Consider the following 27,955-nt stretch of genomic DNA (forward strand, 5'->3'; position numbering starts at 1 on the left):
GTTATTTTATGTGACTGTTGTGTTTTTATTCATTTATATTTCTTGCCTCACATATAAGTCCTACACATGTCCCTCTGAGCTGACGACCTCTAAATCTGTGTCTGGTGTCTGATCAGTTTCCCATGGACATCAGCACCACCTTCAACATAGATACCTAATTCAGCCTATCCAAACGAACTCATTAGCTTTCACATTAAATTGTTTTTACATTTTTCACTTTTAGTTTGTGCTACCAGCACCTAAATAGTTGTTCTAGCTAGAAATCTGGATATCTTCCCAGATTCCTCTCTTTTTTTTACTAAGCATGCAGTACGTGAACAAATCTTACTGATTTTGCCGTCATATGAATGTGTTTACTTCTGTAGTCCCAGAGACACTGCCTTCATTCAGAAAGTCATCACTGTCTCTCACCTGCTCTTCTGTGTTTCCTGCCTCTTGTCTTACCTCCAACCAGTTTTCTATACTGCTTCTAGAATGGTCTTTCAAAAATAACACATCTAAAAATGTATGTCTCTTTATTCTTGTATTATTTCCTGTAGCCCATAGGATAATTCCAGAGGTATTTAGTATGAAATGCAGTGATTTCTGCAGTTTTTCGTTCTTGCTGTCCATCATTTCCTTCTCTTGGCCATGGTAAGCTCATTGCTGTTTTCTGAATGTTAGACCTCCTCTGTCCCCTTTGCCTTTGCATATGCTGTTTCTCTTTCTGAAAATTTTCTTTTCCTTAGCATCATAAACACTTACTGGTTCTTCTAAACACAGTTTATATCCTTTCCTCTAAAGCCTTTTAATTTCAGCTCTTGTCTCTACTATGTTCAGCGTGCATACTTCTGTATTTATCATTCTGTCTAGTAGTTAATTGCTTATAAGTTTTTTTTTTATTTGTTTCTAATTGTAATCTCCTGAGCCACGTCTATAACTCATACTCACATGTGAATCCTCAATAGCCATATCCTGGTTCCTAGTAGGTGCTCAATACATATTTGTTAAATTAAGTGAGTCTAATAAAATGTAGGGGTAAACATTTATGTAATGGATGGCGGTGATCAGTGGTCTTTAGGAACCTGTACCTTCTGTCCTTATCAATTAAGTCATGACTCTATTTTGGGAAAACCTTTGGGAGTAGAGCTGGAAAGCTAAAGGAGATGGAAGAAATAAAAATAACTTAAGACACTTGAGTGGATTCTTACATATTTTGTGACATAGTAAATAAGATCTTTTGTGATGCTGTGTTTTTTTCTTTTTAACGTAAGCAAATAGGTTTTAATTCTTAGCTTTTCAACATGTCATTGGAGCAGAGTGGCAGTACCATAATCCTAAAAATCAGATAACTTTAAAAATGTGTCTATCTTAAAATGTATTATAGGAGTTTATCTTTCTACTATTTTTTAGTTTTTATTAAATTATTGAAATTACCATGGTATTGTAGAATCTCAGGATCTTTAAATGTTATTTTCTCCAACTAATTTCTAATGTTTTAATATCTAGACTTAGGTTTAACAGATATTTACATCTCTGAATGTAGAGCAACTGATGGAAAAAGAAACATTATTCATAATTTACATAAACTCAATATGTATGGATAATTTGGAATTTTTAATATTTAGTTTATCTAAATGTTTTATGTAGTATTGTCATTGATTTTTTTTCAGTAATTTTTATACTTTCATTTTTTTCCCCCAAATGAAACAATAAAAGGATCAGAGATCAAGAAGTCCCAGAGGATGTACAAATTAGGCCAGAAGATATTCCTTCAGATCCCTATATTAGTAATTCCAGTGTCAGTCTGGAAAACACTATGGAAGATTGTGCCGACACTACTAGGAAGTCTCCAGGTGAAATAAATGTTCCAATGGACAGTTCTTTACTTTGTACTTTGTCCTCAGACTGTCAACAGGAAGCAGCTAGTAATGAGAATGATAAAGAATCTGGTAACTACAAATCTACATTACGGCTAGAGGTTGGCATCAATTCACAACATTCTGCTCTCTTAGATCAGGAATTATACAACTCCTTCCATTTCTGGAGGACTCCTCTTCCTGAAATAGATCTAGATATAGAGCTTGAGCAGAGCTCTGGGAATAAACTCAACCCAGAGAGACCAGAAGAAACACCCGAAATAACCATACCAGGTTCTTCAAACATGACTATGGCCACCAGAAAGGAACTTGAAGAAATGATAGAAAATCTAGAGCCGCATATTGATGATCCAGATGTTAGAGGTATGGAAAATTCAGTTAAGTTCTTTATGCTAAAAGTTGGTGTAAAATGTTACTTTCTGACCTTTTTTCCCCAGAAAAACTGCCTTATTAAATATAAATTTGACCATTGTCAACATGCTTTGCCTTGATAGATACATGACTTTTAGGAACTATGACAGATAAGCTCATCACTGCGTTCCTAACTATCCTATGTACAGGATTGTTGATTTACAAATCTCTGAAATTTTCACAATCATTCAAACAGTGTTTTACACTTAAAATTTTAATCTTGTCATGCCTTAACTGTTTTGCTCTGGCTCTCTTTAGCTTTTGTATTAAACAGCAGTAGATGCAGTGTTTTTCAAGAAAGGACCATGGTTTATTAACAATAGACAAAGATACATATTTTCATATGGGGTATAATGTGTTTTAAGAGCTGTAGATGTCTATGAGAGTTAGATTACTTTTCAGTTCTGACTTATTCCCATTGGGTTACACATGTGTATCACATAGATTCTTTCATTGTGAATGACAGCCCAAATGAAAGTTGTTCTGTGTTTAAATCAAAAGTTGCCTTTTACTAAGTGGAATATGTGTTGTAAGTGTGTGGGAAGTGAGATGCCCTGAAGCAGTCCCCAGTGTTCTTGCTGGGGTTTGGGGCCTGATCCCAGTCCCCAGGGCCAGAAGCTGATGCAGATGTTATCTTTCTGCTCCTTTGAAAACTAAAATCTTCCTAATGACTCTCATAACTTTATTCAGTGAAATCTGAAATGCTATTTAAAACAAAAATAATTAGACAAATCCTGTAAGTAGAAGTCTTTAGAACGTAAATCCCTTTATGGAATTTTTTTTTGTTTGGCCTTGTTCTAAAAGCTAAAATTTATGAACTATTGGTTTGCTCAGTGTTAGTAAATACCAATTTTTAAATCAGATAAAGCAGTAAATAGCCTTCAGTATTCTTCTCAAACATCCCAAACCTTGTGTTCAGACTTTGAAAATTGCGTTAATGGTGGTTAAGTTAGCCGTTTTGTCTTTAATTTATCATAATTTTTAAAAGATTTCCTATTATAATTTTACATTTGGAGAAAAATTATTTGATTAAAGGCAAATTTCATATTCTTGATTGTTGAAAGTTAATTTAACTGACAGGTGGTAAGTTTCATTTTTTAAAGATTTATTGGGACATAATTTATATCAGTAAAATTTAACTTTTTGAATGGACAGTTCTCTGAGACTTGGCAAACACAGTTGTGTGTAACTACCACCACAGTCAAGATACAGAACAGTTCCATCACCCCAGAGCATTCCCTTGTCTTCCTTTATATCTGTCCTTTCTTCCATGCCCAGCTTCTAGCAACCTCTGATCCGTTATATGTCCTTATGATCTCTTGTTGTGGAATGCCACATGTATAGAATCAAGTGACAACAAACCTTTTTGAATCTCACTTCTGTCACTTAGCACAATGTATTTCAGATTTATCCTTGTTTTATGTATCAGTAGTTCATTCCTTTTTATTATATTCTGAAACAAGGGCAAGAGCAGAGGAGTGAATATTTTCAATAGTGTATCCTATTTCTTATCTCTCATGGGAGATTTCTTTTTTTAATTCTTACCCGAGGACATGCTTATTGATTTTAGAGAGAGAGGGGAAGGGAGGGAGAGAAACATTGATCGTTGCCTCTCGCATGTGCCCCGACTGGGACAGACCCTCAGTCTAGGCATGTGCCCTGACCAGGAGGCACACCAGCAATCCTTTGGGTTCCAATGGCATTCCAGCCAGATGAGCCGCACTGACCAAGGTTCATGGTAGATTAATTTTTATGAAAACCTTAGAGCCTCACTTTTTTTGTTTTTATGAAAACCTTAGAGCCTCACTTTTTTTGTTTTTTCCTTTAGTTGTGACTTCTGTCATTTATTGATTTCCTACTCCATTGAACCAGCATTCTTCATTTTATGACAACTTGATGTAGCAAGTACTGAAGTTTTTGTTTTGTTTGACAAATTAGAATATTCATCAGAATCTTGCCTTTGTATTCTCCCTCCATCTTCCACTCTCTGTCGTCCCCAGGTGAGGAGAATTGAGAGACAGAATTACACCTAAAACTAAAAATTTTCATAGGTAAGGATAGTCAGTTCTTTTTTTTCCCCCCAAGATTCTGTTCATTTATTTTCAGAGAGAAGGGAGGGGAGGGAGAAAAAGAGGGAGAGAAATATCAGCGTGCTAGAGAAGCGTCAGTGGATTGCCTCTTGCACGCCCCGAACTGGGAACCTGGCCTGCATCCCAGGCATGTGCCCTGACTGGGAATCAAACTGGTGACCTTTTGGTTTGTGGGACGACACCCAACCCACTGAACCACACCAGTCAGGGTGAGGATAGTCAATTCTTGATAAGTTTATGTCTTTACAACTTTCAGCTTTTTGTTTAAATAAGTCTTATTATTTATAAACTTCTTTTATTCAGTTGATCAAACTTCTGTAACTTTCATGCTTTGTTTTTCTTACACTCCAGTTTTATGGAAAAAGGCTTTAAACCTGTTCTGGGAGTTTTCACTATATTACAGTACCTTTTAGTTTTTTGACACACAGTAGGTACTTAAAAATACTGAAATATTGACTAGCTACTTTAATTTTTTTTTAAACAAATAAGCTAAAAGTGGTATGCATTGTTTGCTTTTTAAAAAGACCTACAGCCTTGGCTGATATGGTTCAGTTGGTTGGGCATCATATGCAGACCTAAAAGTTCATGGGTTTGATTCCCGGTCAGGGCACATGACTAGATTGTGGGTTTGCTCCCCATTGGGTCATGTACAAAAGGCAGCCAATTGATATTTCTCACATCAGTGTTTCTTTCCCTCTTTCCTCCTCCCCGCTTCTCTGTAAACCCTTTCTCCGTTCCTCTTTCAAATGTCCTCCAGTGAGGATAAAAAAATAATAAAAAGATCTACATGTACATATAAGTTTCAGTATGTGACTTTGCATTTTCAGAAGATGGCTAATAATTACCATGTTTGACTTAAAATTGTATTTTAAAATTGTAAGCTGCATTTGGGAGAGTTCAACACAAATACTGTATTGTGATTTAATTACTTCTCTTTCTAATTTACCTCATAAACCCGCTATGTTTTTAATTTGTCATGTTCTTTCTGTCCATTAGGATGATAAACTTTTATAACGTATCCATTGATTGATTGGTTGAGTGTTACTTACTGAGCACCTCTGTGTGTATGATACTCTCCTGTGTTTACTTAAATATATGCATAGCAGCAACAAACCAGACAAAAATCTCAGCCTCAGAGAGCACAGAAGGGTGAGACGGTCCATTAACTGCCTGTGTGTCAAGTGTTCTACAGTAAAACATAGCTGGGCAGTGTTGGGGGTTTTCTACTTAGGCTACAGCATTCTTAAGCATTTGATTTTATTAAAATCAACATGCATGTTTAATCCATGTTAATTTCATAGCTAATCCAAAATTTACTATGCCTTAATTTTCTACAGTGTTTGAAGGTGTTTTGAGTTTTTAAAGGGATATACCTTAGTTTTAGGTGCTTTTTCTTTTCTAATCTGTGATCATGGGCTGTCATTTTCTTCAAATTGTCAGGAGATGTCTACATTTTTGAAAGGCAAAACTTTAAGCTAAAATTAGAAACTAACTTCTGACCAGGAACCAAACTATTTATGTTGCAAGTGTAAATTTCCTTTGTTGGCAGTTGGACAGTAAGACCTGAGGAGGTGCTGCCCAGAGAAACCCTTCCAAGGAGGACTTTCGCTTTTACAGGCCCCGGGACCACTTGTTCTTTCCCTCATCCCTGTTGGGTGGCACATGTCATGGGAAGAAAGCAAGACTTAGGGTTTGTTTGTTTTTTTATTTTAAGTCAGACTTTGTTTCACAGTTTAATCCTTACCTTCCTTGAAGCATTGACTTTTTTTTTTCCTTTGTGAGTTTTTGGCCAAAAAATTTAAGTTCTTTCCCAGACTATAATGCGATTCTCCTTTTCAGAAAAAGAAAGCCCTTTCTGAGTTATAAGACAAATAGATACTACATGAAAGGCCAAAACGGGAAGTGGTAAAATATGAAGAGTGTGTAAAGAGGTCCTCTTTTGGAAAGTACTTACTTCAGGAATATGACGTTTTTCTATCTTTGTCCAGGGCAGTTTCAAATCCCTGGCATTTGGAATTGCCAGGGTGAGTCAGGGCTGAGTTTGAGTGGTGCCTGAGTAGGATGATCGATGCCAACTTGATTTACCACAACTAGGTTCCTGGACTGACTACAAAAGGGAAAATGGCCCAAGCTCACGAAATACAGGTTTCTTTCCAATTTAGGCTCAGTGGAAGAATTGGACCCTTCTGACAATCATGGTCAGGAAAACATATTGTTCACTGATTGAAATCAATAAATTGTTAGGAATTTATGACTAACCACCGATAGAGTTTGTGGAAGAGTTAGAGAAGATAAAGGTCTCACTCCACTGCACTGCTTCAGGGAAGGGTAACACTCAAAGGTTTCAAGGTGGTCCCTATTTCTGAGCACAAATTACTACAGACTGTTTTTTTCACAAATCCTTAGTTAAATGAGCTCTGGTTCCTGGGATTTCAGTCTAAAATGTAAGACAATCAAAATCTTGATAAGGATCCAAGTGTTTTGTTTTTTTAAATTTGTTGTGTTGGTATATCCTCGTAAAATTTCAGCCTTAGCCAAGTATTAGAGTCCACCTCATTCTCTGATGGAGATGTAAGCATCATGTTTCCTGAGGAATCAGCATTAGTCTGAATCTTTGTGGTCTTTATATCTATCAGTTTTTTGAAGAAACTAACTTCAAAGTGCTACTCATTTAAGCTTTTATGAATGTACAAACCTAAAGATGAAGCTTAACACAGACAAAGAGAAGTATGTAGTTCATTTAGAGTTAAATGATCTGTATAAGGCATTTTCTGTGAAAGACTGTGATTTATTAGTTACTTCCTAGGGAACACAATCAAGATGATGGGGGGGATTGGGGGGATGTTTTATATGGGACAGAACATGTTTAACCTTGAAGTATTGTACAGTGTACTTTAGCACTATTCTGCTTTCATTTCGGAAATTTAGAAGAGTCCAAAAAGTGGAGCTAAAGTGATTAAAAGGATTAGAACACAATGCAGCTGAAATTCTCAAAAGAATGAGTATATTTTTCATGAGTAAATTCATGATTAAACACCTTCAATTTGCGTACTTAATTTAGCAAACAATGACCTAATAATAACCTAGAACCTCGTCCTGTATGTTTCCTGTATCCCCATTGCCAGATGTACCCCATTATACTTAGACTGGAGTTTTATAAATGTGTCAGTATAATAGTAGTCTATCTTAATTAAATGGGTACTCTGCTTTACGGGCACACTTTCTAGTCTTTGTTCTAAATAAATTCGAAGTTAAAATTTTATTTTTGAGTATCCAGGTGGATTGTTATTTGAAGTAATGCTAAGCAGTATTTTTTGTTAAGTTTCTCATTTGTGGGGAAGGAAGAATGGTTTATCTCAGTTCTGAGTCACCTTTATAAAGAGGTGTAACTCAAAGCATAGATAGTGCTACTCGTCAGAAATAAGAACTTGGTAATTTGCCTGTTTGGTTTGCTGCAAGCAGCACAGTGCTCGTTTGGGATCCCTGTGTTGGAGACAAGTCACTGATTTCATTTGCAAAAAGAATTAGAAAGATAAAATAAACTGGAATAAGATACTAGATATTTAAATGTTAACTGCAACAAAAATCTTTGTAATTAAAATTGTTTTATGTTGGCAGGGTTTGTAAAGTGACTGCTCTTCTGCTAAAGTAGATTAGTAAGTAAGTCTTATAAGTTCAATTCATGCACTACCAAAACATAGTTAACTCACACTGAAATTGACTTCTTTTAATAAACTGGAGGTACCTCCACAACTAGATAGCATTTCTCTTTTCATACTAACGCAGAATAATGTACAGTAGTGTATAAACATTTTTAATCTCATGAAAGCATATTAGTTTTCTACTTTTTTTCTCTTGGAGGACTAATGATTTACTATGGTAGAGTTTTTTTTCCAGCTTTTTGGTGGCAGTGTCAAAAGTATACATTTCATTGATAATATATAATGCTAATGAAGAAGAAACTTGCAAGCACATTGTTATTCTGCCACTTATCATCCTTTCCCTGTTCTACCTATAGCACAAGTGGACGTGCTGTCTGCCGCACTGCGCGCTTCCAGTCTGGATGCTCGTGAAGAGGTCAGTGATGCAGAGAAGAAAAGTGATGTGCAAGATGACCTGGGCGTCAGTGAGCTACCAAACTGTAAAATAAATCATGATGCCTCCGTGCCTTTAATCAGCGATGCTGTTGAGGTAACAAACTCAGTAAAGTGTTTTTCTAGTGAGAACAGTTTGAAACAGAAGTGTTTCATTGGGGATTAATTGTAGCTAATTACTTTCTAGTTAGTACATTCTGTTTGCTGCTGATTTTCTCAGCTCTTCCTTTTGTGTAAAGTAAAAGTAATTGTCACCACATCTTATCTTTGTGACATTAGTATTATGTTCAGTGCTTCGAAAAGTAAATCCTAATCCTGTCTACATGACCATTTTAGTTAGTAGCCTCAATGTTAATGTAGCTCACTGCAGTGAAATAGTCTTACTGGAAACAAAGCCCTTTATCAAGAATAATTAACTTTTTCCTTTTCTTTTTGGAGAGGTGCTTTGTTTCTGATCGGACCATTTCACTGCAGCAAGCAACACAGTATTCTGAGCAGAAGATCGGGACTTGAGGCCATGTTGCGGAGGGCCAGTGGCATTATCTGGACTCTGGAGTGTGAGGGTGGGTACTGTTACTAGCATCATCTTCACTGTATACTTGGAGCTGTTCTGTATCATTCTTCCTTAATTTTCTACCGCATTCCACCAAGCCAGCATAATTTGTTACCAGCATTTCGGATCCCTTGTTTTTATAAACAGGGAGAAGGAACACACCACTGAATTATAGACTCTTATGGTCACAGATGAGAGTAGCATGACTGAAAAGCTCAGGAAAGAGTGCCTACATGCATATAATGGGGTGGCAAGAGGGTTTTTAGACCTTAAATGGATTTCTGTTTGTTTTGGGTTTTTTTTGCTGGAGACATCTAGTATATTAGAAATTTTGTATAATACTGGTGGTTCAGAATGAAAATCTGACCGCTAATTATTATTGGAGATTTGAATACTATGATATCTCTGTATTTTGGAAGGTATTTTGTTTTATTTTGGGATTTTTTTTTTTACTGTTAAATAAGTATATTTGTGAAATGAGGAATAGCCAAGACTAGCAACAGTAGAAGAATAACTACATATGACATTCCAAGGCTTTTAAAAGAGTAGACCGAAAGCACCCTTTCTGTGTAGTATTTTGTAAATAAGCTAATTTTAGATATTTGGGCCATTTCAAAATTACTTCCAAATTTTTATTTATTTTTATTCTGAAATTCTTTTTTATTCATATGGCATCCTATTCAGCAAGTTGAATTTAAGGCAAGGGAAGTTCTTATGAGTCCTTATGTATATTTATAAACTTTTAAAAGCACAAAGAATTTATATGTATTTATATTTTTGGCAGTCTTGAAAGGTAAGTACCTTAGTAAGATAGTTTAAATGAAGGAAACTTGTTAGACAGTTCAATTTTTTAAGTAAATGTTTTTTCCTAACAGAATATGGAGTCCACCCTTCGTTATATTCATAATGATTCGGACTTGAGCACGAGTAGTAGTTTTAGCCCTGATGAGGAAAGGAGATCTAAAGTACAGGTGAGTGACCAGAACACCTTTATTTGGTGTCGCTGTTGTTAATTCCAATTTTAAGGCAGTTTCTCACTGAATTTTATTCTTTTTGTAATGAGTGTTTTAAAAATTAAGACTAGTATATCATGTTTTGAATAAGGAAAATAAGATATAGAATGAAGTATAAGCAAAAGTCTTCCTCTTCTCACACCTGTTATCCCATTCTTCAGAGTAACCATGGATCATAGTTTCTTCTGTATTTCTTCATAAATTTATTGTGATATATAAAATTTATTGTGGGTATATAAAGTGTATTGTAGGTATATATGCACCCCTTTTTGTTTTTCAAAGACAAATACAATCATACCATTATGCCAAGGTATTTTATCATGCCTAAGTTGCCAAGAATTCTACAATAAGATATAGCTTGATTTTAGAGATGAAAATACAAAAAAAAAAAAAAAGGCTTAATAAAGTGCCATCAGCGACAAGTTGCACTCCGATTTTAGAGATTTTAAGTATAGGAAAATATGCTTAAGGAATCGTCACGACATGATAGCTTGTGCACTGCCTGGGAGATCTTTCCATATGAGCCCATAAGCGCTCCCTCCCCCAACAGCAACACGACAACCTCATGGTCTGGTATCATACTCCATTATAAGGTGTGTAACTCCAATGGTTTTTTACATGCTTCCGGGTTTAGTTTTGTTGTCATGTTACAAGCAGTGTTAACATTCATTGTGATTATGCATGTTATTTGCTTCTGGGTCTATCTCTTATTATGAGTGGGTTTCCTAGGTCAGATGGTATATGCTCTTTATTTTCATTCCTTTTGTTTATTAAAAATGGAATTACAGTCTTTTAAAAATGTTCATAATTTTTAAAAATATGCTTTTACCACTTATATTGGAGACATAGTTTCAAGTCAGTATGTACTGATTGTCTCATTCTTTTAGTGAGTTTATTTCCTTTTTAATTTATTTTTTAAAAGTAGGTAATAAGTTTACATTGTTCAAAGTTCAAAAGGTACAAAGGCATTCAGTGATTTTCCTTCTCAGTGTTTCTCCTGAAGCAACCAATTTCACCTTTCGCTTCCCCCAAAGGCAACCAATTTCACCTTTCTTTTGTATAGTCTTCCAAAGCCATTTTATAGATACATAACCAAGATTGTATACACATTCTTTTTGTCACATTTATACAGATGGTTAAGTATACCTACACTTTAAATTTTTATAGATAATTGCTAAGTTTCCATCTGAAGGCAGGCGGTATTTTTTTTTTAATACATGTTGGTAATAGCACACAAAAATATCTGTAACAACATTCACTAGGATTTATCAGCTTTTATAATCTTTGCTAACTTTGAAAGGTACTGGTCATATATTTTTTTTTAAACCTCACCAAGAATATGTTCATTGATTTTAGAGGGGAGAGAGAGAGTGAAAAAGCAATGTAAAAGAGAAACATTGGCCAGTTGCCTCCTGTACACACCCCAACCAGGGATTGAACCCACAGCCTTTTGGTGTATAGGATAGTGCTCCACCTGGCCAGGGTATGGCTGTAATTTAGTGTGTCTTTGAAATTTAAAAAATCAGCCCTGGCTGGTGTGGCTCAGTGGACTGAGTGCTGGCCTCCTTACCAGAGGGTCACTGGTTCAACTCCCAGTCAGAGCATATGCCTGGGTTGCAGGCCAAGTCCCCAGTAGGGAGCATGTCAGAGGCAACCACACATTGATGTTTCTCTCCCTCTCTTTCTCCCTTCCTTCCGCTCTCTCTAGAAACAAATAAATAAAAATTTTTAAAAAAAGTTCAAAATCAATTCTAATTGTCTTTTAAGCTGCTTTCTGTTTTAATGTCCTTTTTTTTTTTTTAGGGTTTTTATTTATTCATTTCTCCTCAGCATGTTTTTCTTCTCAGTTATTAGATAACTAAAAATTTCAGATTGGGTTTTCTCTACTATTTCAGATGCTATGTTAAACTCATATATTTAAAATAAGTTTACCTAATTTATAACTAAACTGCTCAAATGGCATCACTGACCTGTCTCTCTCATCATAGGACGTTGTGCCTCAGGCTCTATTAGATCAGTATTTATCTATGACTGATCCCTCTCGTGCACAGACAGTGGACACTGAAATTGCTAAGCACTGTGCATACAGCCTTCCAGGCGTGGCCCTGACACTTGGCAGGCAAAACTGGCACTGCCTAAGAGAGACATACGAGACTCTGGCATCAGACATGCAGGTGAGTAAAGCAGCCAAGGAGTTAACAGAATGCACATATAGAAGGCAGAGTGTTTTGCCTTTCAGTACCTAATAGAATTTCTGTTTGTGTTCTAGCAAGTACCAAAGAATTATCTTTTCACATAGTCCAAGTTCCACAATTTGGTGATTTCTTTTATATCTAAAATATTAAAAATGATCACAGTTGACATGTCTAAGTTGCTAATTTACAAATGTGCTATTGTCTAAAATTAATTAGTAAGAATGCAGGATTTAGTTTTCTCCCTAGAAACAGTGTTATAAATACTTCTATTATTTTAAAACCTTCACAGAACTGTAGTATTATTGGCACAGCTGAGTTTTGACTTTGGAGCACTGTGAGCGTCTCTGTGCAGGTGGGCGAAGGTGTGTGCTCTTCTCTGTACCACACACCATCGCACCCTTTGAAAGAGCATAAAATGGGAAACATGGAACCTCGGTCATTTGTCTGGTTATCTGTGACTTTTGTGGCTCTTTTCCTAGGCTTTGTTGACTTAATTTCCTCTGCCATTAGGTATGATTTCCTTATACCAGAATTTTGCCTGCCTTCCACAAAACCTATTCCTTCAGTGAAATTAATCTCAGTTTTTAAGAAAGCAGTAATTTATACTGAGAAACGAATGATTTTCCATGAAGTTTCTATGGAATCAGTCCTTTTGACTTAGCAAGTTAAAAATTGAAAGTTGTCTTGAAAGGCTGTAGTTGACCTTCATCCTCTGACCTGTGAAGTTAGGAAACCAGGCTCTGGGCAAGGTGAATTATCCCACGTTTGCATACATCTTCAGTGGTAGAATCAGGCTTGTTTATGTGTAGATTAATGCTTAAGAATATACTATTGACTTTCTCTCTAGAAAGGCCCAATTTCCATAAAGTGCTTTGTCTTTTTTATTAGTGTTTTTCCATCCTTATCCCATGGAATTCTCAGAGTCTTTGTGGGGCAGGTACCGTGGGCTTCTGGTGAATAGGAAAGCTCTGGATGGGCAAGCTTCAGGCCTCCTATCCCTACCTCCTCCATCAGAATATCCCTGCCTTCATCTGTTTAATATGCCAACCATGGATATAAAATTTTTTTCAAGAACTGGTTCTAATATTTGGGGTAGGATAAAACCTTTACTCTAAACAGTTTCTCAGCAGGTAAAGTTTTAAACTAAGTAACAGTAAAAAATTCTAATTGAGGTAACATGAAGAAAAAGATATTTTTAAAGTTTCCTGTAAATGCAAGGTATTTTTTTATAATCCTTTACCAAGGATATGTGAGGATGTTTCATTGACTTTAGAGAAGAAGGGATACGGTGGGGGTGAGGGGGGCGGAGAGAAAGAGAGAAATACTATTGTGACAGAAATATCAGTTGGTTGGTTGCCTCCCCTGCACATCCTGACTGAATTTATGCTCCAGCTAACTAAGCCACCTGACCAGGGTAAAAGACATTTCTTTAAAGGAGTTCTTCTTCCAGGGCAGTCCACAAAGGATTTTTCTATTTTCGTATTTTTTTAACTGCCAATTCCTTAAGAACTAGTTTTGTTTTTTTTTTTAATCCAGAGTAGCCTGTACAAGCATAGGAAGGGAAACAGTAACAAGAGGATGATACTAGCCAGGCTTTGGTCAGTGTAGGACATCAGTAAATCAGGCATCCACTGCTCAGAAAATTACAAAAAATTATGCCATTAGTAATTTCCAAACTTTTTTTTCCGTCATAAATAAAAGGGAGATAATACATATTGTGCAGGGATGTAAATATTTTTTCTGCCAGTTTTTGACACACAGTAGGTACTTAAAATTTAGTATTTATTATTATTTTTATTCTGGTTTAATTTTTTTGGATTAATAACATTCAGATATTAATCATCCATTTTATACAGTAGCCCCCCCTTATTTTGGGGGCTACATTCCAAGACCTGCAGTGGATGTCTAAAAACATAGCTAGTACCAAACCCTGAAAACACTGTTTTTTCCTATGCATACATTCCTAGGAAAGTTTAACTTATAAATTAACCACTGTAAGAGATTAATAACTAATTTTATAAAATAGAACAATTAAAACATTATACTTTAATGAAAGTTATTTGAATGTGATTTCTGCTAGCAAACTGGCATGAATTTCTCTCTTCTTCACAATTTCATGGATAGGCTATGATTCATTCTTACTATAGATCTTAGCAACTTCAGCATGCTGTTTTGTTTTTGTTTTTGTTTTTTTTTGTCCTTATTAAGTCAGTAACTTTTACTCTAGCATGTCTAAATTGCCAGCACCACTCCTTTTGCGCTTTGGTACCATTATTAAGTAAAATTAGGATTACTTGAACACAAGCACTGCAATACCACAATAATCAATATGACAGTCAAGATGACTGCTAAGTGACTCATGGGCTGGGAGCGCACAGCATGGGAAGGCTGATAAAGGGAAGGATGATTTCATGTCCCAGGTGGGATAAGAGCAGGATGACGTGAGATTTCATCATGCTACTTAGAATGGTACTCAATTTAAAACTTAGGCATTGTTTATTTCTAGAATTTTCCACTTAATATTTTAGGACCACAGTAGACCAGAGGAACTGAGACCTCAGAAAGCAAAACTGCATGTCAAGGGGAACTACTTACTGTGCTGTTTAAAAGCTAAAGTACTTTGTGTTTAGCTTACTAATGCAATTATTTTTATTTCTGCAGTGGAAAGTTCGAAGAACTTTGGCCTTCTCCATCCATGAACTTGCAGTTATTCTTGGAGATCAGCTGACGGCTGCAGATCTGGTTCCAATTTTTAATGGTTTTTTAAAAGACCTCGATGAAGTCAGGATAGGTGTCCTTAAACACTTGCATGATTTTTTAAAGGTAATTTTTAAACTCTTTTGCATAAAAACACAGTAAAATTCCACTGTAGATCAAAAATTTTAATATTCTACTTCTGCCAAGATCAGTTTCTGTATGTTCTATATAAGCTGGTCAGGCATCATCTTGCAAAGCGATTTCTAGTTAGGGCACATGCCTTGGTTGTGGGTTTGTTCACCGGTTGGGGTGTGTACCAGAGGCAACTGATCAATGTTTCTCACATCACTGTTTCTCTCCCTTCCTTCCCCTCTCTCTAAATAAATAAGTAAGTAAGTAAATAAATAAAGTCTTTTTTTTTTTAAAGGAAAGAAATGTATCCATAAGTTGATGATGAGCTGTGACTTAAAAAAAATGTTCCTATTCTGATCAGTTTTGTTGGTGTCATTTTAATTTTAAAAATATTCATGCTAAATTTTTTTTTATTTTTATTTTTTTTGTCCTCACCTGAGGACATTTCTTCATTGCTTTTAGAGAGAGAGGAAGTCAGGGAGAAAGAGAAGGTAAGAAACATCCATGTGAGAGACAAACATCGATTGGTTGCCTCTTGTACACTCCCTGACCAGGGACCAAACCTGCAACCCAGGAATGTGCCCTAACTGGGAATCAAACCCATGACCTTTCTATTTACAGGATGATGCTTCAGCCAACTGCGCCACACCAGCCAGGGCTAAATTTTATTTTAAATGATGTTAGAATATGCCTATAAATATTTGTACTTTTTCAAAATTATTGAATTATTGTAAAAGATTTTCATTAACATTAATTTTAGAGGCTCTATGTGGTGTTTCAGAAGTCTGAGAATTTAGTAAACGTTGGTCGTCACTCCTTTGATGTGGGATTTTTGGTGTCCAAGGTGAACAGTCCTGACTTTATAAATTGCTTAATCCTGGAATGCTATTGTTTAGCCTTGAAATTGGCACTCTCGCAGTTCCTTTTTATTTTAATTTTCAATTACAGTTTATATTCAATATAATATTGTATTAGTTTGAGGTGTACAGCCTAGTGGTTAGATAAAGAAGTACTTTCTGAAGTGTTCCCCCAATGTTTTCAGTACCACCTGGCACCATACATCAGCAATTTTCAACTTGTGTGCCAAAAGAATTTTTAAAACATGCAGTATCTGACTGTTTGGTCAGGGCCACTGATCTCTTTTCTCTTAGATTGTCAAATAAAAAAATGGCAACACCCAACACTACAATAGCCAACTGGTATGAATAAATCAAAACTATACTCAAATTTTTTTGTCAGATGGGCAAATAATATTTTCTTGGTATGCTACAGAATTTTAGTAATTAGTTAATGTGTGTCATGAGATGAAAATGGTTGATAATGACTGCCATACATAGTTATTACAGTAGTATTGACTGTGTACTCTATGCTGTATTTTTAAATCCTAGTGACTGTTTTGTAACTACCAGTTTGAAGTTCTTAATCCCTTCATTTTTTTTCACCCAGTTGCCAAACTCCTTCCCCTCTGGCAACCAACAGTCTGTTCTCCTTATGGCTGTCTTGTAGTCCTGAGGTTTGAGGTACAGTTGTTTTACGGAATGACACTTAATTTGAAATTGTCCGAGTGTTGTTACACAATTAGATTCAGGCTAAACACAGGTTTCTTTGCGGGAATAGTACCTATTTATGTAAGTTGGCAGGTGTTTTCTGACTGCATCGCATCAGGACTAACATGATGTTATCTCCTACAGTTATCGGTGACGCTGAGTCCACTCACTTTGTTACAGTGGTTTCAGCTCACATCCTCCATTGTAAAATGACCTTTCTCCTTTATGGTAAATAACTTAATGGGGGTGATGCTTTCAGACCCTGAACATTTCCCCCCCACAAGACTCCCCCCCCCCCCCCAGTGCTTTGGTGTCATGCATCTGATGCAGTTCTTGCATAAATCAGTTGTTACTGTATTGGTTGTAAAATACTGATTTTCTATTTTTACAATTCTTTCTACAGTTTTTTAATTGCCTTTCTTGGGTAAAGATAACTTTTCTTTCTCCCCCTTTTAAGATAATGTTTTTAATATCAGTGTGGCTTTGTAATTTTTTATTCAATGTAATGTAATCCATTTTTGCATTTGTCTTGAGAATCAAATTTGGCTAATAGAAACCCGTTAAAGCTGCCTCCAGGGTTTTGTTATGTTTTGTTTTCCTCATTTTCAAACACATCTTTACTGTCAGGCATACCTACTTTTTCTGCTCCAGCCTGGAATCAGCTATTTGTCTTAGAGCCCTCGTCTTTTTTAGTAGAGAGTGGTGTTTAGAAGTCAAGATCCAGGCACTAGATGTGCACGTTGCTCCTGGAGTGTCATTTCTTTTAGGCCTTTTCAGAGGACAAGAGCTAGGAGAAGCTTTTTGTTCTGGGGTTTTGTTTTTTTTTAATATTTTACTTTTGTCATACTGTTATCTTCAGATTGTTATCTCTACTTCCAATCCAATACCTTTCTTCACTTTGTTTTTCTTTTTTTAGCAGCATTAATACATTTAGTCATTTGATTCTCCTACATACATGAAATAGTTTCAGAATTAACTTCATCAATAATAATTGCAACAGCAAATCAACTAATATTCAAAATTTCCTTCAGCATGTTCTATCCTTAGAACATGTCCCATTAAGACGTATAGTCAGAGTACGAAGTTCAAACTTAGACATTTTTTTCCTGTGTGATTCTTATTTATTTGATTTATAGTTATGCTTATTTACTTCTGTTTATATCACCTTTTAGGTTTCCCCCGTGTTGACTATAAAACTTTTAAATATTTGTAGAGTAATTATTGGGGTGGGGGGCAAAAGTAGATTTACAGTTGTAAGTACATAAAAGTCTATTCTTGTATTATTATTTATTAATTATTGTGTTATTTTCCCTATGAACAACTGTAAAACTACTTTTGCACCCACCCAGTATTTATTGAGGACCTGTTATGTGCCATCATAGTGCCACCTGCTGGGCTTGTCTATATATGAATGAGAGTGTAGTTTCTCTCTTGAAAGAGTTTGCAATGAGGGTGTCATATGAATAAAACAAATGAGTGCTACTGTAAAGCCATGCTGAGGTACTGTAGATCAGTGGAGGTCACTCGCTTGTTCAAGAAACATCTTTGAAAAGAGGATAATGACTCTAGAAGATAAATCAAATTTCAGGAAAAAGTAACCTATTGCCTATTTTTAAGACAGTTAAGTGTACCTACTAAATGTATTCTCCTTCAGAAGAATTAACCATATTATTTATAGTCATTTTTACACAATCTAGTAAAAGTAGTAATGTCCATACCTTGTCCTAGTGAACTTTTTTGTTATTTCAGCTTCTTCATATTGACAAAAGAAGAGAATATCTTTATCAACTTCAGGAGTTTTTGGTGACAGATAATAGCAGAAATTGGCGCTTTCGAGCTGAACTGGCTGAGTAAGTTCTAATAATTTATTAGATATGTTTGAAGGAGTATACGTTTACTTCATGTTTACCATTTCCTGCATTTGTTCATTACTTCTTGTAGATCCAGGTTTCTGTCTGGCATCCTGTTCCTTTAACATTTCTTTAATGCAGTGAATTTTCTTAAAATTTTTTGTCTTTCTTTTAAATTATGGTAAAATAAACATAACCAAAGTTGCAATTGGTGATGTTATGTTCACAATATTACACAACCACTTACCACTGTATAGTTCTAGAACATTTCATCATCTCAAAACGTTTACCCTCTCTGCCTCCAGTCCCTGGCAGTCATTAATCTACTTTCTGTCTCTGGATTTGCCTATTCCGAGCATTTTATTTATTTTTTTAAAAAATTATATTTTATCGATTATGCTGTTGCAGTTGTCCTGAGTTTTCCTTCTTTCCCCCCTCTACCCAGCACCCCCTACTCCCTCAGGCAATGTCCCCACCATTGTTCATGTCCATGCGTATAAGTTCTTTGGCTACTCTGTTTCCTATACTTTATATTCCCATGGCTATTCTGTAACTACCTATTTGTACTTCTTAATCCCCTCACCTCTTCACCTGTTCTCCCTACCCCTTCAATATCTGGCGTCCATGTAGTAACTTCTTTTCTCTTGATGCTTTTAAGAATCTCTCGTTATCTCTAACCTTTGGCATTTTAATTATGATGTGTCTTGGAGTGGGCCTTTTTGCATCCATTGTATTTGGGACTCTGTGCTTTCTGGACTTACATGTCTATTTTCTTCACCAAATTAGGGAAGTTTTCTTTCACTAGTTTTTCAGATAGACTTCCTGTTTCTTGATTTTTTTTCCTTCTTGTTCTGACACCCTTATGATATGAATGTTGGACCTTTAGAAGTTGTCTCAGAAGCTGTTTACACTATTCTCATTTTCTTGGATTCTTTTTCTGTGCTGCGTGGTGGTTTTTTGTTTCTTCATGTTCCAGATCATTGGTTTGATTCTTGACTTCATCCACTCTACTGTTATTTCCCTGTGTATTGTTCTTTATTTCAATTAGTGTATCCTTCATTTCTGACTGGGTCTTTTTAATGCTGTGAGGTCCTCACTAAGTTTCTTGAGCACCTTTCTAACCAGTGTTTTGAACTCTGCATTTGATAGATTGCTTAGTTCCATTTCGTTTGACTCTTTTTCTGGAGTTTTGATCTCTTCTTGTATTTGGGCCATGTTTCTTTGTCTCCTTATTTTGGCAGCCTCCCTGTGTTTGTTTCTATGTAGTAGGTAGAGCTTCTGTGACTCTCTGTCTTGGTATCATGGCCTAATGTAGTAGGTGTCCTGTAGGGAACAGTGGCACAGCTTCCCCATCACCCAAGCTGGGTGGTCAAAGTGTGCCCTTCGTGTGGTCTGAGTACACCCTCCTCTTAGAGTTGAGCCTTGGTTGCTGTTTGCAGATCAATGGAAGGGATTTACCCAGGCCAGTCAGCTGACCATTGACCATTGACCATTGACCACCAACCTCCAACCTCCATGGAGGATCAGCTGTGCAGGGGCAGGGTGGTGGTCCTCTGACGTGGTCTGTAGCTGCCCACTGGGTGCACTGGCCCTGGGGTTTCCTGAGTGGTGCAGGCCAAGGCCAGCCCCAACCTGTGTTTTGCCTGGGGCTGCCCTGCCTGATTTATTAAGCAATCTGAGAAGGCTGCTGCTGTACTGGGCTTGGAGATTCCCATTGAAGCCAAGCGGTGAAACTAATCTGGCTCCTGCTAGTGCCGGGCCTGGAGCTCAGTGAGGCCAGCTCTTGCTTGTTTGATAGGATTTAGGAAGCTGTGAAGCTTGAGCCAAGACTAGTTATGCATATAGAAAAGTCGCTTGGGCAAGTCCTTAATTTAGGTGGGGTGAGCCTCTGGGGATCTCCAGGGCTGGGCAAACAGTGTTAGTCAGATTGATGGAGTCTTAAGATATGCCACCAGCTTACCAGCTCTGTAGGGGGAGGGGGTTTAGCAAAGGAGCAGTGGCCTCCGCTTGCCTCGATTCCAGACACTTAGCTTCTCCGTGTATGCCACTGGGGCCTTTAAGCTGCTACCCTGTTTCTGGAGCTCAGAGGGAGTGAGTCTGAGTAGGTGAGTCTGAGTGTGGGTTCTTTAAGAGGAACTGCTTGAGGCTCCAGCAGCTTATTCCACTCACTCAATCCTCACTGGTTCTTGTAGCCAGAAGTTGTGGGGTCTCATCTTCCTGGCACTGGAATCCTGGGCTGGGGGCCTCGTGTAGGCCTGGGACTACTTGCCCCCGAGATACCCCTTCGAATTTTTATCCACGTTGCTGTGGGACCAGCCTGTTCCCTGTACCAGTCTGGATGGATGTAGTTTCTTTTATTCTGTAGTTGTCAGACGTCCATTCAGTTTGATTCCTGACACTCCTGAGTGATGGTTGTTCTATATTTTAGCTGTAATTTTGATGTGGTTGTGCAAAGACGTGAGCCATATCTGCCTATACTGCCATCTTGACCAGAAGAATCATGAGCATTTTCTATAAATAGACTTATATAACATAAAACTTTTTATGTCTGGCTTCTTCACTTGTCATAATGTTTTTAAGATTTATTCATGTTATATGTAGCATGCATCAGCACTTTATTACTTTCTATGATTGAAGAATACTCCATTGCATGAATATACCACTTTTTAAAATCCATTCATCCATCAGTGGGCATTTGGGTTGTTTCTGAACATTCATGTACAGGTTTTTATTTGAACCCCTTTTTCAGTTTGTTTGAGGGAGATTTGCTAGGTGATTGGTAATTCTTTGTTTATTTGTTGGGGAACCACCAAACTATTTTCCACAGTGGCCATATAGAATGGGGACCCACAGTTTTTCTTTTAGTACATTAAAAACGTCACTCCAGTGAGCTCCAGCTTGCCTTATATCTGACTATAAATAGGCATATTTCTTTTCCTCCATTAGTTTGGAGGGGTGAGTCCTTCTGGCCTGGACTGAGCTGGATTTGGGTTCGTTGTTGCTGTGGGCACCTTCAGTGCACCGTAAGCTCTTAAGTTTTCTGTTGGTGGGCTCTCTTGCCTCTTGCTCAGGGTGAGGGTGAGGGTGAGGGTGAGGGCGAGAGCTGCAGTGCTGGTGGGCCTTTTCATATGTTAATAGTCTACCCTCAGCCTTCAGCTGCTCCTGCCCACTCGGGAACAGGGGGGTCTCTTCTCTTAGACTGTTTACAGTGTGGTAGGCTTGTCCTGGGATATGAGAGAACCACTGTTATTTTTGTTCAGACTCAGTTTTTGGGAGCCCCTGTGTGCCTGGGCTTTCTCAGAATTCTTGTCCCTGCTCAGCAGGAGAATTCTGCTTTGTATCAATGTAGGATCTCAGCTTGAGAAGCTCTGCTGCTCCTCTCCCTGGAATAGAGTTTTACCTTCTCCTCTGCCCCTAGCTACAGTGTCTCTCTACTAGTAGCTTAAGGCTTTTGCTTTGTATGAGAGAGCAGCCCAGGGGATTGTATGGGGTTTCATGCTTGTCCCCAGCATCTGTCAGTCACTTTCTGCCTATTAAGGGACTTCTCCAGTTTCCTTTTCTGACCCTTGATTTTCTCATGCATACCCAGTAGAGGCCAGTGAGAAAGTTTGCAGTGTTCAGAAACTGTCAATAAGGATTTCAGTTCACATATTAATACAAGTGCCTTTGTCATTGCTACATTATCTACATTGATGGTTATACAGCAGTCACCCCTTATCCCTGAAAGATATGTTCTAAGACCCACAGTGGATGCCTGAAACTGTAATTGAGCAAACCGTGGCTCAGCCACTTGGTTCCTCCAGTCTATATGACCCAGCAATTTGTGTTGGAGGAAACAGGGTTTTATTAACAGGTTTCCAACCTTGGGGAAGGCTGAGAGCACTCCTGCTCAGAGCCCCCCTCTCCCATGAGATACAGAACTTCCCTTGCTCCCCAAAAAGCTACAAGCCACAGCCATGCCCAGAAGTTCCCCATCTCTTTACCTGTCCATCAGCCAGTCACACAAACAGATCTCCATCTTCTGGAATGTGCCGTCCTCTCACAGCAGCTCTCTCCTTCAGGGTCTGGGGTGTGCAGTTCTCAGCCACCATGTAGTGGTTCAGGAAGATATGTGCTGTGTTACACTGTCCCAGCGTGGGACCCTGCCTCTAGGAGTGGGTTCTCATCCTTTGTGGGGTCTAAGCCCCTGGTAGGCCCTGCATCTCCTAGTCTCACAGGTGCTCCCATCCATGTGGGGAACAGGGGGAGAAGTCCAGAACATCCAAATACCAAATATCCAGAGAGAGCGAGCTTGCACCAGCCTCTTATGTCCCGTACCAAGAGTTCCCATACCAAAAGAGTAACTTCGTACATCCTTCAGAGAAGCCGAAGTCTGCAGCTCAGAGTCCAGCTCCAAGCATCTCTCGTGTGCCTATGCTTGGCCTGGCGGGTCCCCACAGCTCCATCAGCTCTGCTACCACCTTCTCCAGGCAGCCCGGATGGCTGACTTCTCGGCATACCTCTCTGCAGACCTCCTCCTCCTCCTCCTCATGTCTTTCCCGTTTCTGACTTTCAGCCTGCCCTAATTAAAATGCTCGGCTTGGAACTTCCTATGTGACCTCTCATATCGGGCTCTTCCTAGGGTGCGCTAGTGTCTGCCTTTTTTGTCAGCTCCCCAGTGTCTTTCACCCTTTCAGCTGCCGTCTTTAGTCAGGGCAAGAGTTCTCAGCGATGCACAGACCGTTGCCCCCCTGGCTGTGTCATGAGTAACAGCACATTCTCACAGTCACACACACAATTCACCCTGGCAGCAGCCTCCTTCCCTTCAGGAAGGCACACATTGTTAATTTTGCCTTAAAACGCTGCACCTTCTGCTGTTCTTTTCCCCCAATTCTGCCTTCAGATAGTATCAAACCCTATATATGCTATGTTCCCTCATATATATATGTATATATTTGTGATAAACTTTAACTTATAAATTAGACAATTTCCCAGTTAGACTTGTTTTTACTATAGATTTTAACAACTTAGCGTACAACTTTTTTAATTAAGTCAAGAACTTTCACCTTTCCACTTAAAGGAAACACTTAACATCTTCTGTTTAGCATATCCAGATGGCCAGCATCACTACTCTTGTGCTTTGGTACCATTATTAAGTAAAATTAAGGTTACTTGGACACAGCAAGCTCAGTGATACCACGACAATTGATCTGCTAGTCGGCTACCAAGTGACCAACAGATAGGAAGCATGAACATGTGAAGATGCTAGACAAAGGGATACTTCAGCCACAGACAGGAAGGACTGGAATTGCTCAGGATTTTATCACACTACACTGAACAGTGTGCAATTTAAAATTTATAAATTGCTTGTTTCTGGAATTTTCCATGTAATACTTTCGGACCATGATTGATATCTGGTATCGAAAACCATGACCACCGTTTAATTTCTGCTGTTTACAAATGTAAATAAACTCAAAGTCTGAAAGGCAGAAGTCTCATTCACATTCACGTGATTTCTTCATGAGCATTGTTGCATCTTCTCACATGAGCCTGGTGGACGCTGTTAGTCTTCAGTTCTCATCAGCAATAATAGAAACAGTTGGTAGAGGACCACTTACTTATCTTATCCCTAGTAAATGTGTCATTCCCTTCAAAGCTGCTTAGAGCCCTAACAAGTACACAGTAGGCTACCTAAAATGGCTAGAACTGATTATAGATGAAGGTTTCTTAGCACAGTCAAAACAGTTAACTGTGGGGAAAAAAATGTGTTTCATGTTAAGAAGTGCTTTGCTCTGTCTCTGTCCCTGTGGACACAGACATACAGAGACGAGGTGATGCTGTGCACAAGGGACCAGGTAAATCACTAGCCTTTGCATGTGCTCATCTTACAAATAATATGCATTTTACAAATTATTCAGATCAACCTATTTTCATTTGTCTTGTTTTAAAAAATTAACTATTTTTCTAATTTATTTTTATAGACAACTGATTTTACTTCTAGAATTATATAGTCCCAGAGATATTTATGACTATTTACGCCCCATTGCTCTGAATCTATGTGCAGATAAAGTTTCTTCTGTTCGTTGGATTTCTTACAAGTTGGTATGTATTAAAATTTTTACAATTTTAGATCTGCAGAGTATTTAATAAGATCACAAAACGAAGATACTCATCACTTCTCCGTATTTACTCTCCTAGGTCAGTGAGATGGTGAAGAAGCTGCACATGGCAACACCACCCACATTCGGAGTAGACCTTATCCACGAGCTCGTAGAAAATTTTGGTAGATGTCCCAAGTGGTCTGGTCGTCAAGCCTTTGTCTTTGTCTGCCAGGTAGGCAAAGACTTAGCCTTTTGTGGCACATTTTTATATCTAGAATTAGGTTTATTCACTCACTCCTTACCTCTCTCAACATCCTCTTTCTTATTCTTAAAGAACAGAACTTTGCCACCTGGTTGTTTAATAGGATCCCCTGTTTCTCAGTTGGGTACCTGCCTGGTTCACCAAGTCCTCTGTGTAGTCCACTGAGATCCGTATAAAGCTGGCACATCCGCAGCAGTTCCCAACTTTTTTGACACCAGGGACTGGTTTTGTGGAAGACAATTTTTCCACTGACCAGGTGCGGGCAGGGCGGGGTAGATCATGTGATGACTCAAGCGCATTACGTTCCCGCTCAGCTTCTGCTGTGCGGCCCAGTGCCCGCAGGCTGGGGCATGGGGGACCCCTGCCCTAGAGCGTGCTCGGGGTCTGGGCCATAGTACAGATGTGAAAATGAATGTGACCAGGAACATGTCAAGTCTCTGTGGAGCAGTTTAAAATCTCTCTCAGTGGGGACTTAATTACATCATTTTTGTTTTGAGTTCTCAAGTGCCTGGAATAATGGTTTAAAAAGCAGTAACTAAAATCTGTAGCACTTATGTTGTTACTAAAAGACTTTGTTAACTAGTATTATGGCTTAGTTAGACTAAATTGGCAAATCTAAAGCAGTTGCTCCTTTTCCCCAGACTGTCATTGAAGATGATTGCCTTCCCATGGACCAATTTGCTGTGCATCTGATGCCACATTTGCTAACCTTAGCAAACGATAGGGTTCCAAATGTTCGAGTGCTGCTTGCAAAGACATTAAGACAAACTCTACTAGAAAAAGGTAGGTACATGATGCTTTTAGGAAAAGTGTCTGTAGCAGGAAGGGGATTCAGAGACTACATGAATAGACTGCATGAATAGATGAGAATCTAAGCAGTATATTACTTTCATAAAATATATTGTAAGTAGTTCATAGTAGTCTCTCTGCAAGAGGACACAGAAGACTAAGGGTGAAGAAAGGGACTTTTATTTGTTGCCCTTCTAGGTGAATTTCTTTGTATAATTTAAAACTTACTAGTTTGAAAATTGGGCATTCACTTATGACTAGGAAAAATTACTGTCTTTGGAGCACTCCCCACCCCCCTTGAGCAGGAGGCGTGTGTTTCCCTTCTCGTCTTCATTCATCAGGAAGAACACAAGTGCTCCATACTATTCGTTTTGATGCAGATTATAAGCTCCTTAAGAATCAAGTTGTTCTGTTTGTTGTAATCCCCTCAAAATGCTTAATAAATATCATTTGAATGCATGAACTCATGAATAAATCACAGAAGTTTTTTTAATAGACTTCAAAGGATATGAGTAAATGAATAGTTTTTTTTTTTCTTCTTTGGAACTTTTTTTTTTTAAATAGCAATCATAATAAAATGGCTAGAGAAGACTCTGTTTTTCATGTGTGTTTGGTATTTGGAAGTGTTTCTTCTTTTACTGAGCTAACCAATAGCTAAACTAGGATAAGTTTTAATGTATTAGTTTCAATGCCATTGAACATTATGAGATGTAGTCAGTCAAGATGTATCGGAAAATTCTCTTACATTTGGGAATTTTTTTTATATAACACATCGGTTTGAGTTAGTTTATAATTCAGTGTAGCTTGTTTTTACTTGTAGAAAAATCATTTTATAATGACCAAGAACTTTGTGTATTTGAAATTAACAAAACTGGGATGTTAGACTAATGTCATTTGTAATCTGCACTTCTCATTTCCAGATTATTTCCTAACCTCTGCCAGCTGTCACCAGGAAGCTGTAGAGCAAACCATCATGGCTCTTCAGATGGACCGTGACAGCGATGTCAAGTATTTTGCAAGCATCCACCCTGCCAGTACCAAAATCTCTGAAGATGCCATGAGCACAGCTTCCTCAACCTACTAGAAAGCTTAAACCTCGGTGTCTTTCCTGCTTCCTAAGAAGCCGAGGTTCTACACGTGCTCCGCATGTGTGAGAGCTAGGACACTTTGGTGAGGAAGAGAGACCTTCCTCTCTTGCAGGCTTAATTGCAGATGCAAGTTGCCTACATTGACACCAGGGATTTTAACAGTCAAGAGAAAGTACAGTAAACACTATTATCTTATCTTGACTTTAAGGGAAAATAATTTCTCAGAGGATTATAATTGTCACCGAGGCCTTAAATCTTCTGTCTTCCTGACTGAGTGAAACTTGAATTGGCAGAGCATTTTCCTTATGGAAGGGGTGAGATTCCCAGAGACCTGCGTTGCTTTCTCCTGGTTTTATTTAATGACTGATAGATGGAATATAGCCAGAAGGTGGCTGTGAGCCAGGATACGAAAGAGACCTTCAGTATTAGCCCTCACTGTTTCCACGCAGGCAAGGACCTGTGCGGTTCTGTGGTTAGCCGCCAGTCCAGCCCTAAGCGTGAATAGTTTTTGACGTATATTAATGAGAAAGGAGATTTTTAAGAATTTCTCCTAAGGGCTTGATGCTAACACTAAACTAGAATATGATTTTAACTCATAAATGCAGCATATTGCTGTACACATTTACAGAACGTTTGCTGAGTTATCTATGTCCTGAATTTTTTTCATGCTGGTCATGACCTGAATGAAATTAGCACGTTTACTGTACGTCAGGTGTTTTTAACTTGATCATGATCAGCTCTGAGGTGCAACTTTTTCTTCACATACTGTACATATCTGTGACCACTCTTAAGAGTGTTGCAGTCTTTAATCATGCTGTTTAAAACTGTTGTGGCACAAGTTCTCTTGTCCAATAAAATTTATTAATAAGATCTGTATAGAGAGATATATACACTTTTGATTGTTTTATAGATATCTGCGAATAAATGCAATTTGTGACCTGTATTAATGACTTAGTATAAAATGGGAAAACTAGATTAAAAATTTGTCTTTTAACTAGTTTAGTAATTTCTTTGAAATCTGCACATGCCCCTGGGAACGGTTCTGCTCTTAGCAGGTGGCGGGGGTATCCTGGGTGCTGTGCTCCCCAAGGCTGGTCCAGGCGTGGCTTGTCCTCCATCATGTGTTACAAGCTGTGGCAGCCGAATTCTGAGGATGGAAAGGGCTTGTTGGATCCCGCCTAAGGTGCAGCTTTTGTTACACAGCATCTTCCAGGGGAAAAGGTGGGCTTCCAGAGGCAGTTATAAAAGCAAGCAAATCTAAAAAATTGATGATTCTATAGTTTTTTTAAATCCCC

The 27,955-nt window shown here is 38.0% G+C and overlaps 1 protein-coding gene across 2 annotated transcripts in view; it reads left to right on the forward strand.

Moving 5' to 3' along the window:
• PPP4R1 (protein phosphatase 4 regulatory subunit 1) overlaps positions 1-27,955 on the forward strand; it is a 69,620-nt gene extending 41,665 nt beyond the window's left edge. For both annotated transcript variants that reach the window (XM_054587355.1, XM_054587357.1), the window contains exons 11-20: positions 1,699-2,222; positions 8,379-8,551; positions 9,883-9,978; positions 12,009-12,194; positions 14,877-15,038; positions 18,341-18,441; positions 24,402-24,522; positions 24,619-24,753; positions 25,425-25,566; positions 26,493-27,955. In XM_054587355.1, coding sequence (XP_054443330.1) covers positions 1,699-2,222; positions 8,379-8,551; positions 9,883-9,978; positions 12,009-12,194; positions 14,877-15,038; positions 18,341-18,441; positions 24,402-24,522; positions 24,619-24,753; positions 25,425-25,566; positions 26,493-26,656 — 1,804 coding nt within the window. In that variant the 3' untranslated portion in view covers positions 26,657-27,955. The remainder of the gene's footprint in view (positions 1-1,698; positions 2,223-8,378; positions 8,552-9,882; positions 9,979-12,008; positions 12,195-14,876; positions 15,039-18,340; positions 18,442-24,401; positions 24,523-24,618; positions 24,754-25,424; positions 25,567-26,492) is intronic.

Source organism: Pteronotus mesoamericanus, unplaced genomic scaffold (assembly GCF_021234165.1).
Source record: "Pteronotus mesoamericanus isolate MK-2021 breed Mesoamerican mustached bat unplaced genomic scaffold, CSHL_Meso_final scaffold_118, whole genome shotgun sequence".
Lineage (NCBI taxonomy): Eukaryota > Metazoa > Chordata > Mammalia > Chiroptera > Mormoopidae > Pteronotus > Pteronotus mesoamericanus.